General features: G+C 40.8%; 1 protein-coding gene across 1 annotated transcript; it reads right to left on the bottom strand.

The window, feature by feature from the left end:
* Positions 1-1,352: 1,352 nt before the first annotated feature.
* LOC131244603 (aldehyde oxidase GLOX-like) lies at positions 1,353-3,648 on the bottom strand. Its single transcript, XM_058244108.1, has one exon. The coding sequence runs from the start codon at positions 3,628-3,630 to the stop codon at positions 2,002-2,004; it is 1,629 nt and encodes a 542-aa protein (XP_058100091.1). The 5' UTR covers positions 3,631-3,648; the 3' UTR covers positions 1,353-2,001.
* Positions 3,649-19,690: the final 16,042 nt, after the last annotated feature.

The following is a 19,690-nucleotide window of genomic DNA, read 5'->3' as shown; positions in this document are numbered from 1 at the left end:
CAATGTACTTTTTGCTGCAGGCCATCTGATCTAATCGTCCATTTGGTGGATAATGCGGGCTATCCATGTGCCATACTGAACGGTCCAGATCACTCACCCTGTGCATCACTTGAAAGTGCCCTCACATGTATACAGAATTTGAGCCGTCTGTCAAGTTCTCTGTTTTTGAAACGTGTGAATGGATGATTGCTCATGTTTTTTTATAGGCCCACGTGATATCACAGAGGGCCGGTGTTTTAGACATGGGCTCTGATTTTGAAACGTGTGAATCGTTTGCACGTGTGAGGTGAGTAGACTTTCAAACTTACAGTGTCCCTCGACGTGGAGAAATAGAGCCGACACAACCGTATTATAGCAGCGCCATCCCCTGACCCTACACGTGGCAGGACTCTGTCTACTGGGCCATTAAAAGGGATTGGCTATCCCCCCTGCCACTAGCCAATGGCTAGTGGTCGGTGCTCCGTGGGCCCCACCGTGATGTATGTGTTTCATATGTGCCGTCCACCCATTCCTTCGTATCATTTTATGGAATGACAAAAATTGAGGTTGATCCAAATCTCAAGTGGACTGCACAGTATTAATTGAACTCCCACCATTAAAAACTTCTTAGGGGCCATGAAAGTTTTGGATCAAGCTGATATATATTTTTTCCCTTCTTCCAAGTCTGTCTGACCTAATCAACAGGTTAGATGTCAAATAACCATTACAGTGGGCCCTGAAAGGTTTTTAATGGTGGACATTCAATCACTACTGTTTACCCGTGGTGTGGTCCACATGAGATTTAGATCTACCTCATTTTTTAGATCAAACCATAAAATTATCTTTCAAAATGGATGGACGGCGTGGATGAAACACATACATCATGGTGGGGTCCACATAGCACCAACCACTAGCCACGTGGTGCCAGCGTAGCCAAACCGCGTCCCGGAATGTCATATCTTCCGAGAATCAAACCGATTAGACAATCCTATCCATCAATTCTCTTTATTTCATCACGTAACCTTTTACTATCTTTGTTTCCCACTGGGGGCCACAGATCAGATGGATAGAACCATCCACTATCTTCAAACTACCAAAAAAAGGAAAAAGAAAAAGGCCCCCACTACATGGATGGACCAGATTTATACACAACCCTGCCACGTGGAGTGTATAAACATGGAAATACCATAAGACAGAAAAAGAGAAAAGAAGCAAGGAAGGAAATCCAAACGTAGTTTTCTTCCAGCTTTACAACTTACACCTTATTTTAAAAAAGTAAGTACAAAGACTACATTGACGAGAGTAGAAAGAGAGAAAGAAGGCCACGTTCTTTCTTTTATTTTGTAGTGACAAAAGCTAAAACCGACACTTCTTCTTCTTACCTGTGAATCCTCACCTTTTCTTCCCAAAAGAAAACAAAAGTCACAAGAATCTGATCTTACACCTCCCATTTCTCCTTCTTCTTATTCATCTCCTTTTACAAATTCACTAAATAAAAAAACAAGAGAGAAATGTTCACATGCAACCTATCATGCATGTGAGAAATCCACACTGTCCAGTAGGTTAGCCCCACGAAAAAGATCGTCTTATACTAAATTCAGCCCAACCACTCTAATCAAATGGGCCACACCAGGGGAATATTGTATATTTGCAAATAAATAACAAAATACAATTGGGGTCTGGTTGATGAGTAGATGAGGCTTATTTTTTAAAAAGATATTACATGTGATGGGCCCAACCTATTGGATGGTTTAGATTTTGCACTTACATGATATATTGGAAGTTATTCACTTGGTGTATGGAAAATTATCTTCCAACCAGTTGCATGTTAGCATGTCTCATTTATAGTCTGGAAAGCCACTTTCTACACCCATTTCTTTTCATTCCATTACACCCAATTTCCATTTTGGAATAAAAATAGTACAATATTATAACATTTAAATGAAAAGAATTGGGTATAAAATCATATTTTCTATAAGAAATTTGTATATATGTATATATAAAAAAGAAAAATAGACAAAATTACTGTATGTGAACCCAGATTCCCTCACTTGGAATCCCACCATGAACAACAAACAGTAAATAATTACCAGGTGGTGCAATCACAGCTGTCTTTGGGGCTGATACGCTGATTTCATACGTCGAACCTGATACCGTCTTTGCCAAAAGACCACTCCCCAACACTATCAATCTTTGATTCATGGAGTATGAATGTGTAGCAAACGAGGGCGCCACCATTGTCACTGAAACTCCCTTCGGATTCAGCGGCAGCGATACCTGAAACTGAATTACTAGATTCCCACCATAATTCAGCTTGGTTTGTGAAGTGGGTGTTACAATCTTAGGCCGGAAACCAGAATAGGATGACTCCATATACGGCGGCGAGAACGCTTCCAAGCTTAGTTCAGTGGGGTACTGAACACCTGAGAACACATAGGAGATATGAGGATTGCTTCCACCAATCAAAACCCGTCCGTCACGCAGCAAAATAGCAGTTGAATGATAAAGGCGAGGAATCTTTGATGGGTTTTGCACTTCAAATCGAGATCCAGCTCGATTATCTGGCTTGTATATGACTGGACTAGTCGCCGGATCGCGGCCCAATTCCCATCCAGCTGTCCCCGAAGAAGCGCCGTTGATGATGAGAACGTATCCGTTCGGAAGCAAGACCATATCTCCCATCACTCTCGAAATTGGCATAGTCTCCATCGTCCATTGTGGAGATTGATCGGTGATTTTCAACCGTCCACAAGTATTTAAAGCTTTGATGAAATTGCTCTTATTCGCTTGATTGAAGGACCCGATCGGGGCCCCGCCACAGACTAGAACTTCCGCCTCTTTGAAATTCTTCAATGGAAGCAGAACCGAGGAGCCTGTGCTCGGGTAGCACCGAGGATCGCCACCTGGCATTTTTGGGTATGTTCTTACAATGGCATTGTTGCGGTAGTTGAATAAGATAGCCCGATTATTTGAGAAAATGAATAAATTCCCATCGACGTTGAGATGAACGAACGGGTAGAGATTGTTCTCTTCAGGATCCCTTGTTTGTTGTAGAAATGGAAGAGAGAAAACTCGATCCATACCGTTGGATTTTGGGTAGAATTCGTAATTGAATTGTCGACGGCCACCGATTATGATGGCCCACCCATTGGGTAGTATCTGATTTGTTGCGTACCATCGCCGTACACCTAATGCTGTTGGTTTCTCTTCCCAATCACAATTATCACATGGGGTGAAGATCCTGACCGTTCGATCTCCATCATTGAATCCTCCAGTCTGGATCAAGCGGCCATCGGGTGCTACTGTGCCAGATGAACACCACGTGTCAGTTAAGATCATGAGCGGTCGGATCGAATTCGTGGCCACGTCATATTCAGCTGAATGTGCTGAGCAGTCGATCTTGACGGCGTTGTCGTTGGGATCGTTCCGGCACTTGCCATCCGGTAGTGAGAGGTTTGAACGGCCGAAATCGGTCCGATCGAAAATGACCACACGATCATTGCTTAGTAGCTGCATGTGCATGGCGGATATGCCGATGGAGGGTTTGAGAAGGGTCCACTGGCCTCCGGCGGCGTGTGTCAGATTCCGGTGAAGAGTTCCGGTTAAGAGAATGAAGTGAAAGAAGAGGAGAAATGAGATTGGAAGAGCCATTTTGAGGGGCAAAAGGAAAGGCGGGAGTTGCTGATATGCATGTGTGGTGAGAGCTTTTAAAATGGTTGAGGTGGTTGGTAGCACGTGCCAGATAAGCGCGAGCGTGTGAAATTTTCTCTACCCGAGCAAATCACATCATATTCGGGATTTTACAAGTTGGGCCATTGTTCGGTAATCCAAGTGGGTTATCTGACGGGCCCCACCATCAATAATCTTTGGGTTTTGAGATTTTCTTTAAATTAATGAGTAATCGGCGTATTATCAGCAGATAAGTAGCGAGTCATGAATAATTCATGAATTGTTCAATAACGTATGGAATTTTCCAACCGACGGTGGAGATGACCTTAAAAATCTTCCAATGAAAAAAATAATTCTAAGCGGTGGTGATTATTTGCTTTATGGGACACATTGGAATGGACCATTGCTGGAAGACGTACTTATCCAGTAATCCTAGCCATCCAAATGGTGGCCATGCTACTGATGGTCAGAAGTTAAAATATTGATGGAAAATCAGACGGCTGCTATTGCATAAATTTTCAGCTACGGTCCATCCACCGTCAGGCCGATGATTTGGTTGATCTGAGGTTTTCATGCAACTATGACATGTGTACGATTGATGGGTCCTACTACTTTTAAAATGGTAGTAAACAAGCATTGGATTCTGGCTTCCCATTAGTTGGAAACCGTGTACTACAAGTGTTTCAGATCTTTGGGTTTTGAGATCAATGGTCCTGATCACACATCGATGGGCCCCACTTACACTCACGGTCATCAAAATTGTTCGTTCGTTTTCTATTCAACGGTAAACAAAGATATGATAGGGTAATTCTTGGAGTTCGGTGAGAAAGAATGGTCAAAAGAGTTCGTTTTACCTCTGTTGCGACTCAACTCCACCGTGTGTCGCCGCCCACTTGGGCCCACATGATAAGTGTTCTGAAGATCGCAACCGTCCATTTTCTGCAATATAAGAAAGTTACCCTAAATGGATGAATGGGAACACCACTATTTGGTAAGGATTTAGAGCTGTGAAAATAAAATTTCGGATGGCAGGATTTCAACTGTAGAAATGAAAGATTAGAAGAATGAAAAAGCTTGTTTATGGTAATAAAAAGAATACGGACAGTTTAAATAGTGGGAATAGCTCATGTATGGGCCCAGGTGACGACGACACACTCTGTATTGTTTGTTGCGACAGACGCGAAATGAATTCAATTTAAGAACGGACGTGGATTGCTTCCTACTCCCGCCCGTCACCAGCTGGGAATGGGCAGGAAGTGATGTATAGGTCTTATCCACACAGTCCATTCATTTTTTTCATATCATTTTAGGGTATAATCCCTAAAATGAGGCAGATGCAAGATTCAAGTGGACTACACAGCGGGGATTAAACTCTTACCGTTGAAAACTTCATGGGGCCACAGAAGTTTTGGATGGAAATGATATTTGTGTTTTCTCTTTATACAGGTCTATGTAACTTTATGAATAGGTAGGATGGAAAATAAACATTACGGTGGGCCCTAGAAAATTTTCAACGGTGACAATCATTATCACTGCTTCTTCCAGTGGTGTGGTCATCTTTAGCTTTGGATATGTTTCATTTTTTTCTTTTATAAACTAAAATGATACGAAACATTGGATGGACGGTGTGGATAAGACCTATACATCACGGTGGCCACTCAAAGCTCCTGCCCGTTCCCAGCTGGAGACGGGCGGGGGTAGGACGCAATCCGCGTGCGTCAAGAACCGCGTACCAAGCGAATATCAAACTCGATTTAAAAAAAAAAACAAGCCGGTGAGCTGTAGTTCGAGGAATTGTACGATCCTCCGTCCATCGATGTGACATCAATCTACATTCAGTCAGTCCGTACAAGTGGGGCTTATGTTTTGATCATCTAGATTATTGATCAGATGGGACTTACCGTGGATGGAAGGTTGCAAGTCTTTCAAACTGAAAGATCCTGGCCATCCAATCTTCGGCCTTCTTTCTGTTGAACATGGACACTAGCTGTATTAAAAAAAAATGATCCGCTTGCAGCCACACAATCAAATGAAACTGAAAAAAAAAAAAGAAAAAAAAAAGAAAGTGGTTTGTCCTTTCTACCATCTCCATTGTTTCACGTTGAAAATATCTAGGACAATCTGAGCCGTTAATTTTGGATGGTCACCACCTGAAAGTTTTACAACAAAAAGTTGACAACCATGGCTTGAAATATTGGACGGTTTAAAAAAAGCAAAGGATGATCAACAGTCCACATTCAAGAGGTAAAAATCGTAACAATAAAATGGGTCAAATTCTCATATGGTGACCCACCTGATCAAAGGTTCGTATTTCCATGGATGTTCTTCATGTGTGCAATCAGGATGATGGAGATATATCAGCTCACCGTGAAGAGGTGGAAAGCGTTTTCCATCTCATTTGCTTCTTATGTTTGGAATCATGATAAAAAAGGAAACAATTCTTCGTGGACTTAACTTTTACTTGTTTGCTAAGATTTTATTTGTGAGGAAAGGGAAGAATAATTTTTTTCCACTTTTGTTGAAAAATTAATAAAATTTTATTTCCACACCTCTTTCTCTAAGAATACAATTTAACCTATGAAAGAAAAATGAGTTCCACAAAAATTAAACTCAAATATGCCGCCATCTACTTTTAATAACCTTACTTGTTTTACATTTGCCGATACATGCTTTAAATAATTTCACTAGCATGCCATTTGATCCTTGTAATCCCCATCAGGCAGTTCTATAATGGTACAAAGATGTTTATTGTCTAACAAATTATGTGATTGGATATTTTCATTAGATTGTCATGTGCATAAGTAAATGTAAGCTCTATCATCAAATAGACAATATCGTCGTTTCATGTAAAGATAATTTTAGTTTTTTACTATAGGTCCCAAATCTAACACACAGACACATTATTTCATTGGATCACCAAGATGATAAAAGGACTCTTTTGCTCAAGGTTACCGGCAAGTTGCGACCCTTGCACTTTACATGTGCAAAACAAACTGCATATGCTACTATAAAACTTGTGCATTTATTTATCTTCAATTACTTCATACATGCCATATATATCAATATGTCAATGCACACAAGCATTATCCTATAGTTTAAAGTGTACACATGTGAAATATGTGAATTTATGTCTCTTGTGTCAAAATGTACCATGATACAACTTTAAGCACCTTATATAAATAATTGTGCCATATTTTAATTTCAAGTGTCTCACGTATATTGTCATGCCACATGGAGATGTTCATTTCATAATGTACACCCTGATCCATAGCTCAAGTGATAGATTGGGTGAAGATACCTCATTTCAACACTGTGGTCTTGGTAGCGATTTCTTAGTGGGGGTGGCTAATAGAGGAGTGTATACTTATAGTGGGGTGTGCTATCAATCCAACAAAAAAATAAAAATTTGTTCATTGTATAACGTCCTATACACACCAAATGTACTAATCTGACACATGGTAATAAATATTAGGAAATTCTTTTTCAGATTTTTTTTTTTTTTTGCAAAGCACGAATTTGAATATACATCTAATTTTTATATATAGAAAAAACTTGTAAAAATATAATAATAAAGAAAACCATGTTTTCTTTCCCACAATTTCCTTGCACTAGGGTTTTTCGGAAAACATTATTTCCTTTGTCAAACTTTCTGCGAATCCAAACAGCCCCTAAAAAGTGTTCTAAAAATGGCCATAAATAAATATCATTTTTTTTTTCCCAAAATACCGTTTTGCATGTTCCTGGGGCCTAAGCCAAAAACCATACCTTGATCCATCTCAAATTGATTAATACCTAAATTTCCAAAATTAAAATCTTATGCTAAAAAACATTTAGACCCACAGATCACCACCCGAACCGATCATCACCATCAACGACACATTTACACGATTAAAGTGGGGCATCACTTGATTTCTAATATTTCCTAAACAACTGTTTTTTTTTTTTTGGTTCACATGTGGCCCCTTTGATGAGCTGACTGACCTTATTTTCGGATGAACACTATCACAGTGGGCCCCACTTACTCTTATCATACACACATATCATTCTAGCACTTTGGCCATGTAGTATGATCATGTGCCTAACATGGCATGGCCCATTATTCTCTTCCCTACCTATTTTTTGCATGCTTTTGGGTGGGAATGAAAGTAGTAAATTTGAAAAAACCTTTGACAAGATTCCTCCCTGAATGTGGATTACAAGGGGTTTTATGCTCCACTAACCCAATACATTTCAATCCATGTGGGGAATGCGTACGAGAGAAAAGGGTTGTATGGCTGCAAACAGACTCTTCCACTTGAAGAAAGAGGCAAACAACCCCACTATTTTTTAATCAGATGTAAAATGTCACGTAACCGTACGTCCGTATTCGTTTGATATATATTTCTGACCCATGCAAATTTCAAACTATGACATGTCATACAATATCTGCTATCTGGAGTTAGTTTATGATTGGTACAGATGCATACGTGGCCTCGATCCAAGCTGTCCAAATCATTTCCACTGGCAGCCATGAAATGGACAGTTAAAATGAAATTTTGCAATGGTCCATATTCAACAAACAAGTTTAATTACCACAATTGGAGATTAGGGGCAACCAATCAATAGGAGTTTTGATCCATGCCCCATCTAAAATGGGACCCACGAAATGAATGGTTCTGATTGATGTGCATGTACGCCCCATCCTACCAAAGTCTCAATGCATTTTCTTTTCCTAATTAAAAATAAGAACCCTTGACCGGGTGTTGAAACTACCGAGAGTCTACCACCCGAGCAAGTGCAAGAGTAGGGATACACACAAAAGAGACTTCACGGTACATCGCTTAGCTCCCTAGAGAGTGAATCTAGGCCATCCGTTAGGACATGTATCTCAATCTAAGCCATCCAAATCGATCTAAAAATGATGATCCTAACTACCAAACTGGTGGAAATGAATTGGACGTTTAAAACGAAAATAGTCAATGGTCCAGGTTCAATAAATGGATATCTGATGTCAGATAGTTGGAGGTTTCGACCTACAATCATATGGACATCTAATGTGGGATTCATAGTTGTATCTGTGGGGGTCCACTGCGACGTATGTGTTGTATCCACTCCGTCCCTCAGTTTTTTCAGCTTATTTTAAGACATGGGTAAAAAAATTAGGCAGATCCAAGGCTCAAGTGGACCACACCATAGGAAACAGTACAGATTAATTAAAAAAATCTTGGGGCCACGGAAGTTTTGGATCAAGGTGATATTTGTGTTTTCCCTTCATCCAGGTCGGAGTAACCTTATTAACAGTTTTGATGGCAAATAAACATCATGGTGGACCTTAGGAAGGTTTCAACGGTGGGCGTAACTATCCCCACTATTTCGTATGGTGCGGTCCACTTGAGCTTTGTAGGACATCCAGAGCTTAAATGGACCACACCACAGAGAGCAGCCGGATCGAACAATTACTGTTGAAACGGGGTCCGTGCTCTTGCTCTAGTGGTGGACTCTTGGGAGTTTTAACACCTGGTCAAGGGTTCGAGCAGTCATAGATGGTGAAATCCCACTAAGGCGTGAGTGTGTGGTGGTGTGTGTGCTTGTTAAAAAAAAAACCCTACTGTTGAAACCTTCCTTAGGTCCATTGTAAGGTAACCCCCTTCATAAGGTCACATAGACCTAGGGCTGTACAGGAGCCAAGCTAGCTCAAATGTCCTATCCAACTAGAGTATCAATGCTTTTTCCCGATGAAAAATGTCCATTTGAGCACTTAAAAATGATGAGTCATGCAATGAAGATGTCATTAAGTGGGCCAGAAGGGTTATGGACTGTCCTGATTTTCACCACACGTGGTCTTTATAATACATTGCACCTGTTGCATGGCTTGGATGTTATACACAAGTGGTGTATTTGCAGGAAAGAAAGCATTGTATTTTAAAGTTCTCATACAATGTTGTATTCGAACATTTATCATTAAAAAACAACACCAAAAGTAGGAAATATCAATATCATGTGTACGCTTTGTTGATGAAAAAAGGAAATGTGGAAGCTTGTGTTCCTAGAAAGAGTTGGCAATATCTGCCAAGGCGTCTATGTAATTACTTTCCAAGAGAGATTTTGTTATTATTCTTTGAAGAGTGCGGATTGGCTGCGTCGAAGGCAAAGGAAATTCAATGAGGTCACATTCTCATGAGTCCATGTCATCGTGGATGACTCCAGCACACACAACGCTATGATATTCCACCAAAATTTTCAGATCATTCTTAGAGCACGAGCCCCAAAATGTAGGACATGCATCCAAAGCTTAAATAGACCACACCATAGAGAGCATCTGGATCGAACAACTACTACTGTTGAAACCTTCCTTAGGTCCATTGTAGGGTAACCCCCTTCATAAGGTCACATAGACCTAGGGTTGTACATGAGCCAAGCTAGATCAAAAAGCCTGCTCAGCTCAGCTCACTAGCTTTGCTTGACTTAGCACGAACGACAACTAGAGGCGGAACCAAGCTTCAAATGCTAGCTTGTTTTGAAAACGAGCTGAGTTCGATCACAGTGAATCTTGACTTGACTCAACTTAGCTCGAAACTCAAGCTCGAGCTCAGCTCGACTCGAATATATAATATATTATATTTAAAAAGAAAATAATAATATAATTAATTAATTAATTAATTAATTAATTAAATATTTGATTTGGGAGTTAGGTTGGGTGGCTAGGTTGAGTCGGGTGTCGATTGGGTCGGGTTGCTGGGTTGAGTCGGGTGTGAGTTGGGTTGGGTTGAGTGTAGGCTCGACTTGACTCGAGGTAAGCTCGCATCGACTCAATCCAATAGCTCGCCTCGAGCTCGACTCGAAAGGTTTGGCAAACAAGCCAAGCTCCAATGGTAAGTTCGAGGCCGAGCTCGAGCTCGAGCTCGAACTCGAACTTGAGGAGAGCACATACGAGTTAAGCCAAGCTTGGCCCACCTCGACTCGGTTCAACGTACAACCTTATTATAGCCACAAAAAGTTTTCAACAATATGTGTCTAATTCTCACAGTGTCCTGTGGTGTGGCTTAATTGAGAATGGATCTATCATTTTTGGTCTCATGTTCCAAAATGATATGATTTTTTTATTTATTATCTAGTATCTTAAAATAATATGGAAGAATATGGATGGACAGTGTGTATCTGACACATGCATGGTAAGAGAGCCCATCGAAGTTCCACATTTCAACACTTCTATCTTTCTTCTCTTTCTGGAAAACGCTGCCCCATCATGATGTATTTCTTAGGTCCACACAGTCCTTCTATTTTTATTTCAGATTATCCTGGGCTATAAGCCCCAAAAATAAAGTAGGTCCATAGTTCAAGTGGACCACACCATAGGAAACAGTAAGAATTGTATGGCGACTACCGTTGAAAACTTCCTGAGGTCACAGAATACTCTATCAAGCTAATATTTGTATTTTCTCTTAATCTAGGTCCGTGTGATCTTATGAATAGGTTTGATGGCAAATACACCTCAAGGTTGGCCCTAAGAAGGTTTCATTCAATCCACACTACTTCAAGTGGTGTCATCCAATTGAACTTTGGTTGAATTAAAATAGTAAATATCCAACATTGAAGATAAAGATCATATGGTTAACTTTTTAATTTATGCTTGCCTTATTACTATGCCATGAAAGCAGTTGAAGAGTGGCCAACATTTTCAGGATGGTCCAAAATTTGGGAATCTAGCCCTCAAATATTAATAGATATGTGCGTTTGGCCACGTAAACTCACCACTCTGGTAAAAGGCCTCAATTGTGAATTAGGCTTGAGCATTAATTGCTACTTAATAGCCATATGATGAAACAGCTAATTTGTGATTAATCAGCTTTGAACAACTGCTAAAACCAGTTAAAGCCACAGTGGAAAACAGATAAAAATTAAATAATAAGATTCTTTTTTTAAAATTTTTTACTAAATTATGTTCCCATTTCCCTTCTAGCTAGCAACAACTTCCTCTTATACATTTTCACTTCTACATAGGTGTGTAGACACCCTATGCAAAACAAGACTAATATATCTTTAAGTTTCAGCTTAGCTTCCATAAAATCATTTATGGACAACTCGAGTATAGTCGAAAATCTAATCGATCAAAAAAACAGGATGATCAACACATCTCGAGAACAATCGACGGGACTAATCGGTAAGTTTGGAATCTCGCATATCAAATCCTGACCGATTAGACAAATCCTCTAAAAACTCTATTTAAATGCCTTAAAGTTGTCTCTATCCATAAAACATCACAAATTTAAACGGATCATATATTAAGAGTCCCCAATGCATCTTTGAAGCAACCAACAGACTAAATCGAGAAAATGAAACTATAGACTCACAGTGAGGTGACGTTGATATTATCATCCCTACTTCCATTTTTTGCTCCCACAGGTGTTAAGGAACCTATTTTAATGGATGAAATAGTGCCAAGTGAATCGTTGATCCGCCACAGGCCAATGACCATCTAACATACTTTTTACCTAAGAGAAACTTATAATCAGATCCTCTAGACGCCGAAAATGCAAAATAAGAACAATTATCCACCTTGAGCTCACCATAAGCAGACAATCTCGATTTTTAAATGTAGCGCAACCCTGCTATTTGAGGAGGATAGTAACATAAAAAGACAGAGGGTTAGTGAGCGAGAGACGTAGGGTGGGCTAGACGTCTAAGAATTTCTCAACTAGTCCAAGCAATAGCCGAAGTATAACAGAATTTTTGTTGCATCTTTGACCAGTCGATTGGACTCCTCGACCAGTCGAAGGTTCCTCGACTCGAAGTCCAGCAACTAAAATCAGATCGAATTCAGCTTGTTCGACCAGTCGAAGAGGTCCCTCAACTAGTTGAAGATCTATTAGATCTTATCTCGCTCGAATTTAAAAATTTGTTGGAACTGAATCTGGTGCTTATGTCAGTTGAAGGAATAAACTTTCTGCCTATAAATTGAGGTTCTTTCTCAATCCAAAAATATGATTCAAGCCTATCAAAGCCCTTATTCTAAAGAGAGAGAGAGAAGCCTAATTTATTGTCAAGCTATCAAGCTGTATTTATAATATTTTTTTATAGCTTTTTCATTAATTCCTTCATCTCAAAACTCTATTATTTTAATTCTAAAAGAGTGTTTACTCTTATTGAGATTTAAGGGAATTAATGTAAGTAGTCTTTGGTTTAAACTTAATTAAAATCAAATAGAACCCTGGACCTTTTCTATTAGACTGAACATTGAACATTCGTTATTTAAGAAAAGCGTTCTGCGGCTACAGATTCTTCTACGGTGAAGATAAGTATTTTTCTATACTTTGTATTTAGTTTTTTCTGAGATAGCCAGAAAATCTCAATATTGGTTTTTTTGAGACAGTCAGAAAATCTCAGTGTGGATTTTTTGTTTGTGATAGCCGAGTAAAATCACATTCATATTGAGTTTTAAGGTGATTCTGTGAAAACCTTATTCATAGTAAAAGCCGAGATTACGTGGTTAGTAATCTTGGGAGTGAAGTAGGTGTGATTGTTTGAGAATATTTATTAATACATTGAACCACTCTAATTCTTGGTGTTGTGGTGAAAAATTTTATTGTTTTTGTGATGAATGGTTGTAATTTCTTTTATGTAAAAGTGGTGAATATTTTTAATAGATAGTTTTATTTACTCTTACTCAGTTTAAGATTTTGATTCTTATCAAATTCATGAAATAAGGTTGTCCTACTTAAACTTGTTTGGGTGAAGGTTGTCCTATGAATCAATTTGAATCAACGTTTCAATACTAGTGCGATTGAGATCTCTGATTTATTTATTATTTCACAATTTATTTGATTATTTGACAAAGTCCTATTCACCCCTCCTCTAGGACTTCTTAAGCTCGCCTTTTCACACCCTGATGCATAGCTCAAGTGGTGAAACGAGTAAAAGACACCTCGTTTCAAAACTACAAAGGTCTTGTTATCGATTCCCTGGTGGGGGTGGGTAACAGTGAAGTGTGATCTGACAATAGGTGTACTATCACGCCCCAAACTCGGAAACCGGGCTCACAAAATTTTTGATTGCCGAATCCGGTGCTGACAGCCTCCGTAGTACCCCATTCTCGGCTCCCAGCGCGCATGCGCTAGATTCTGATCCTGGGATCCTACAAGGAGGATTTTCTGTATGATTTTTTTTTGTATGGAGCATAACCATAAGTTTACCCAAATCATAAAGGCAATATCATCATCACATATCCACTAATATAAGTATTTGAATACAATGCTGAAAGGGAAATATATATGTCAAAAATCAAAACTCCAAAAGACCGCTGCACGCTCCAAGCTCAACGCTGTCACAATCTAACGCCACCTGCACGCATCTATCATGCATAAGCTTATAGAAAGTTTAGAGGGTGGTGAAAGTGTGTGTAAGGTAAGTGCCAAGTATATAATAAAGCCCATAAATCATACATCATCGGAATAAGCGAAAATACTGACAAGATCATGAATAATACAATATCAGAGTAATGCGAAAATATGCAGTAAGTCCATGAATGCTATCAGCTGTACGAAAGCTGTGTGATGCAAGACATGAATGCTATCGGCCATACCAAGGCCATGCGATACGAAACATAAAAAGACAATAACAGATGTTGAGGATGCAATGCAATATGCAAATCTTGACGAGCCATGAATACCATTAACCTCATCTAGGCTATAAATGTAAAAACATAGTAACCCAAAATGCTAATTAAGTACTGCAGATGCAATGTAATATGCGGTGCGAATGAAATGACCATGTTGGAATATGAAGTCGGGATGATAATACGTAGTATCACAGGCTACGGGGTTCACCATAAGGGACTTTTATCTAAACCAGTCTCATACCTAAATTTAGATAATCAGACTCAATGTGGTAAACTCCTGATCTCAGGTTAGTCGCGCGCCCAACCGAAATTCTGGCCATGCGATGGTACACGTAACAATAGTTACGCACCACCAGCTCGAGTGGATGGTGAATGAATGAATGAATGGATATGCAATTCTTGCTCAATAAGTCCACATATCAGTACGGTTGCTCTCTAGAGAAATCACCGAAGTCTATGCACTCCACTCCGACTGCCTCCTCCCTAGCTGCACAGCCCAATGAGGGGAAGAGACCTCACTATCCGCCTACCAACATTAGGCCCAGCTCGTCGATACGGACCCATTTACGAGCTGGTCATACTCAGCCTAGCTTATAACTCCCTCACTTGGGCGGATAAGGCCACACCCCCTTCTAACCGACCACGACATAGTGGGAGACACGACCTCATGGTATAGGCACCAACGCTCATATTCCACTCGGTCTAGACGTTGGAGCAACTCTTGGTATCAAGGAGGTTCTGGAATTTTCATCCAATGACATCGTAAGTACCTACAGTGCTAGAACCAAATATTTTCGGTGTCCCATCTGGCCATCCACGATGTGCCTGTGGAGGTCACGACCATGATGTTGCTAGGGCGTAAAATGATCATGTCACATGTATGCGAGATGCATGAGTCACACTATCCAATTATGCAGCAATTCTGCGCGTACGACGCGATAATGTGGGCACTCCGTCTCATAAGGAGTCCCGTAAATAGTCTGCCCAATGGCGTATGCTATGATCAAACATTCCTCATATCAGGCATACATATGATGCGTATGGGCATGAATCATGGAGTTATACTAAGCATTTTATATGGTGATGAACTATCCTCACAACGAAGATGGGCCTTGATGGCTTGCACACAACAAGTATGGGCCTATCAATGGGCCCTAGGGAGAGTTATAATGTAGACATTTAACCAACATTATTCTTATAATGTGGACGTTAAACCAACATTGCTCACAAGGCATAGCTCGCCATAAATGTCATTACATAACCCATGGTGGAATCACACAATCCAATAGACCTTGTATACATCCCATTGGGCCTCAACCCATGGGCCTTAAATACATCAAATGGGCCACATCATATGGGCCTCATATACATCAAGTGGGCTTCAACAACGGGCCATAAACATATCAAAGGTGGGCCTCACAGATGGGTCTCATACATATCAAAGGTGGGCCCCAATGGATGGGCCTTAGAATGCGTCAAAATGGGCCTAATCATATGGGCCATATGCGTATCATATGGGCCTCAATGGATGGCCACAAATAAATCAAGATGGGCCTCATACACATACCAAGGTGGGCCTCAATGTACGGCCATAAATAAATCAAAATGGGCCCCATACATATACCAAGGTGGGCCTCAATGGACGGCCATAAATAAATCAAAATGGGCCTCATACATATACCAAGGTAGGCCTCAATGGACGACCATAAATAAATCAAAATGGGCCCCATACATATACTACGGTGGGCCTCAATGGACGGCCATAAATAAATCAAAATGGGCCTAATCATACATCCCAAAAATCATATTTGAGGATCATTTGGACCATACTACAAATAGTAACGGAGATAATAATTTTCATGATTAAATAAACCACAGGGCCCACTATAAAGTGTATTTTCCAACCAATCTATCATAAGGTTTTAAAGACCTGGATTAAGAGGGAAAAACCAATATCACATTGGTCAAAACCCTGTAGCCCAGGGGGTTTTTAATGGGGGAGATTCAAATCCACTGTTCTTGTAATATGGTCCACCTGATCCTAGATTTGCCTTAATTTTTAGCCTCAAGCCTTAAGACGAGCGTACCAAATGGTGGATGATTTGGATGCAACACATGCATCATGGTGGGGGTCCACATGAACTATGGATCTAACTCATTCTTTAGCCCACGTCATAGAATGAGCTTTCAAAATGGTTGGACAGCTTAGATGCAACACATGTATCATGGTGGGTCCCATAGATGGACAGCGTGGATAATACAGGTGGGGTCCCCTGCCGTCCAATAGCCCAGCCAAAGTGGTTGGACTGCATAAATAAAACACATACATCATTGGGAGTCCCACTGTCCAAATGGTGTTGACAGTGTGGGTAAGACACATACACCAGCTATATAGCTCGTGTGTGGTACCCCAGCCAATTCGCTTCATAAGTTGGGTCCACACGTGTGGCCCACTATAACATATATTTTCCATCCAACATTGATAGGGTCACACAGACCCTGACGAAGAGTAAAAACAAATTTCATAACTGATCCACAAGTTCTGCTACCCAAAAAAAGGATTTCAATGGTAGACCTTCAATCAACACTGCTTCCTATGATGTGGGCCGCCTGAGTGTGGTATATGACTGATTTTTGGAGGGCGGCCCACTACCCTAAGGGCTTACAAGATGGACGGTGTGGATAGACAAAACACACATCATGGTGGGGCCCACGGCTGGACCGTGTGGACTGCTGTCCGTCCGCCAAGTGCCGCAAGCGCTGTCTGCGCCTCTGGTAGCAGCAGCGTCTGCTGCCTACTTTTTTTTAAAAAAAAATCACGTAATCTCACCGTTTTTCAGGTGTGGGGCCTGCATCGGAAGAATCCACCCCGTCCACTACTTCCTATAGCCCAAGACAGGTTAAACAATCCCAATATTCAATATATTTTGGGGTGTGTAAACATCATGTGAATTTTTAACGGTGACAGACACTGTTTTCTATGCTATGGCACACCAAAAAGTCGGATTGGCCCCATTTTTTGGCTCAACGCCTAAAATGATCTAGGGAAAGGGATGGACGGTATGGATTGGGTTCATACATCGAGGTGGGGCCTACATGGACAGCCTTTCTCAAAACCATTTTTTTCTTTTTGCTACTGATGCCAGTACACCCACTGTCAGCTCACTCTTCACTGTGTAGCCCGTCCAGCGTCCAAGGACGCTGGACTGTTGCATATAACACATTTAAGGTGGGCCCCACCCATAGACATGCTACTAGGGTGGGCCACTAAATGGTTGGATGGTGTGCATAAGGCACGTATAAAGGTGAGGTCCATTTGATGAGCGGTTTGGACATCTCATAGCTCATTAAGTGGGCCAAACAATCACATCTTCACACACCAAAACAAATGAAAAAGAGAGGGAGAGAGAAAGAGAGTGGGACACGTGTGATGGAGGGCTCCGCCACTATGAGCCCCCCCTTGCAAGTGATCATACATCAAGCGGGTCCCATTACAAGTGGGTCCATCAAACCGAAAATCAACGGTGGAGATCCTTTCTCCACCAAATGTAAGGTCTAGATTACCCTATCCAGACAAGGAAAATAAACATCATGATGGGGGCCATGGAGAATTGCCCCATTATGGAACAATCATGAGGATCAAGGTGGTCCATCGGCCACATCAAGGGTCCAAAGTGAGATCCATACCATCAATCGGTAGGCCTCACTTGACCCATCATCAAAACATGAAAAATCTATCCTAATAAGCACCCACCGTTAGATTTGTTTGGTCCATTGGAATGTCGGTCTCCTTGTGCTTCACTTTGATGGAGGGTGATGAGGTTTGAATGGATAGGATGATAGATCTTGTGATGGGAATGGGCCACTCTTAACACACTCTTTTTTCTCTCTTAGGAATGCATGGACGTCCACAATTTTTCTCTCCTTTGTTGCTTGGAAATGTGTGTTGAGAAAGAGATGGAGAGAGAGGGTTGTAAGGAGAGAGAGTGATGGATGTGAGGTGAGTGATGGGTGAGGTGAGAGATTGGTTGACTTTGGGGTTTGCTTGACTTGTGGAGAAAGGAAGCATGGGTTACTCTTGTACTTGACATGATGTGATGTGATTGATTGATGGAGTGATTGATTGATAGGACATGTTATAGAGATTCTCTTGGGATTGCAAACGCGCGGTGTTTTCTCAAAATAAACGCCAGCTCACATCTTCCTGTCAGGATATCGGATCGGTGCGTAAGACGCGGCACCGAAACGGCGGCGACGGTGCGGTCGCAATGGTACAAGTCTCGGATTAAGCCGACTAAATCCTACTGGATACGACCTAGGGTCACACGCAAACATCAATTATACGTCGCAGGTTGCTGGAATTCAACGGTAAGGATCGCGGCAATCGACGGAACAGTACTGACTAGGATACGGGTCTTACATGTACTAACAAGCTAACAAAAAAAAAAAAAGAAGCTCGCCTTTTCAAGGTGCATGATTATTAATTTAAGCTTGAGCTCTAAATTTCTCAAATGAGCTATCTAGTCTACACACACGTTCTTATACATGAAGCAGCAAGTGTGTGAGGTTTCCCAGAGAGAAGATAACCATAAAAAATAATTTATTTTTATTTTTTTAAAAAAAGAAAGGTCAAATTGGTCTGCTAATCAGGTGGTCCACTCCTTACGTGAATGTGGACCCTTCTTCTTTGACCTGCCCATTCTTTTTTGCTTAGGGGTGGCTAGCTCACATGATAATTGGACCAGCTTGATTGTAACGTATGGCGCCCATGATGGGGTGTGCACCACCTTATCCACTGCTCAGATGTTCCACACACTTTGCTAGATTGACACGTGTGTTCTCAAATATCTTCTCAAAGATCATGCGAGCTTTTTAGTTATACATGAAACATATGCTTTTTGCTTTCATGGCACGGGTTGAAGGGTTGGAAGAGATAAATACACCTAATGAGACGAGTGTGCCAACTCTAGATGGTTCTCACAAGTGGTCCATTTTAATTACTTCATTGTAGACAAACACAATGGTCCAATTTTAATTTAATTAATGCATTCTATACAGATACAACTAAAAAATCTGTCTTTTTTTCCACTCTCAACCAATTCCAATGTGCTTTGTCTTATGCCTAATCCAAACATCAAACTGTGGACCACTAGCCAGAAAATCAGGCTGACCAGACAATCCTGATAGCCTATTAATGGCCATTGAATGCATTTCACGGTCCATGTCTCTCCAATCTTGTTTAGAGTTGGTTGATGTTTTAAAACATGGTTTGGACTAGACAGCTGGTCTGGTTTGGAACGGGTTGGGTGACATAAAAGCCCTAGTTGCGAGTTCGGTCATACTGTCTCTTCTTCTCTTTTTTGCTATGTTTATACATCCGTTGGATTGACATGTATTGGTTGAGTGATAGCGGCTCCCGTATTGCTAATAAATCTTGTGCCGCTAGTA

This window comes from Magnolia sinica, chromosome 4, assembly GCF_029962835.1.
Source record: "Magnolia sinica isolate HGM2019 chromosome 4, MsV1, whole genome shotgun sequence".
NCBI classification, from domain to species: domain Eukaryota; kingdom Viridiplantae; phylum Streptophyta; class Magnoliopsida; order Magnoliales; family Magnoliaceae; genus Magnolia; species Magnolia sinica.
The sequence above is the reverse complement of the archived record's forward strand: the minus strand, read 5'-3'. Positions and strand labels throughout refer to the sequence as shown.

Coding starts and splice junctions, on each gene's coding strand:
- LOC131244603 (XM_058244108.1), bottom strand. CDS start 3,630: ATGGCTCTTCCAATCTCATTTCTCCTCTTCTTTCACTTCATTCTCTTA.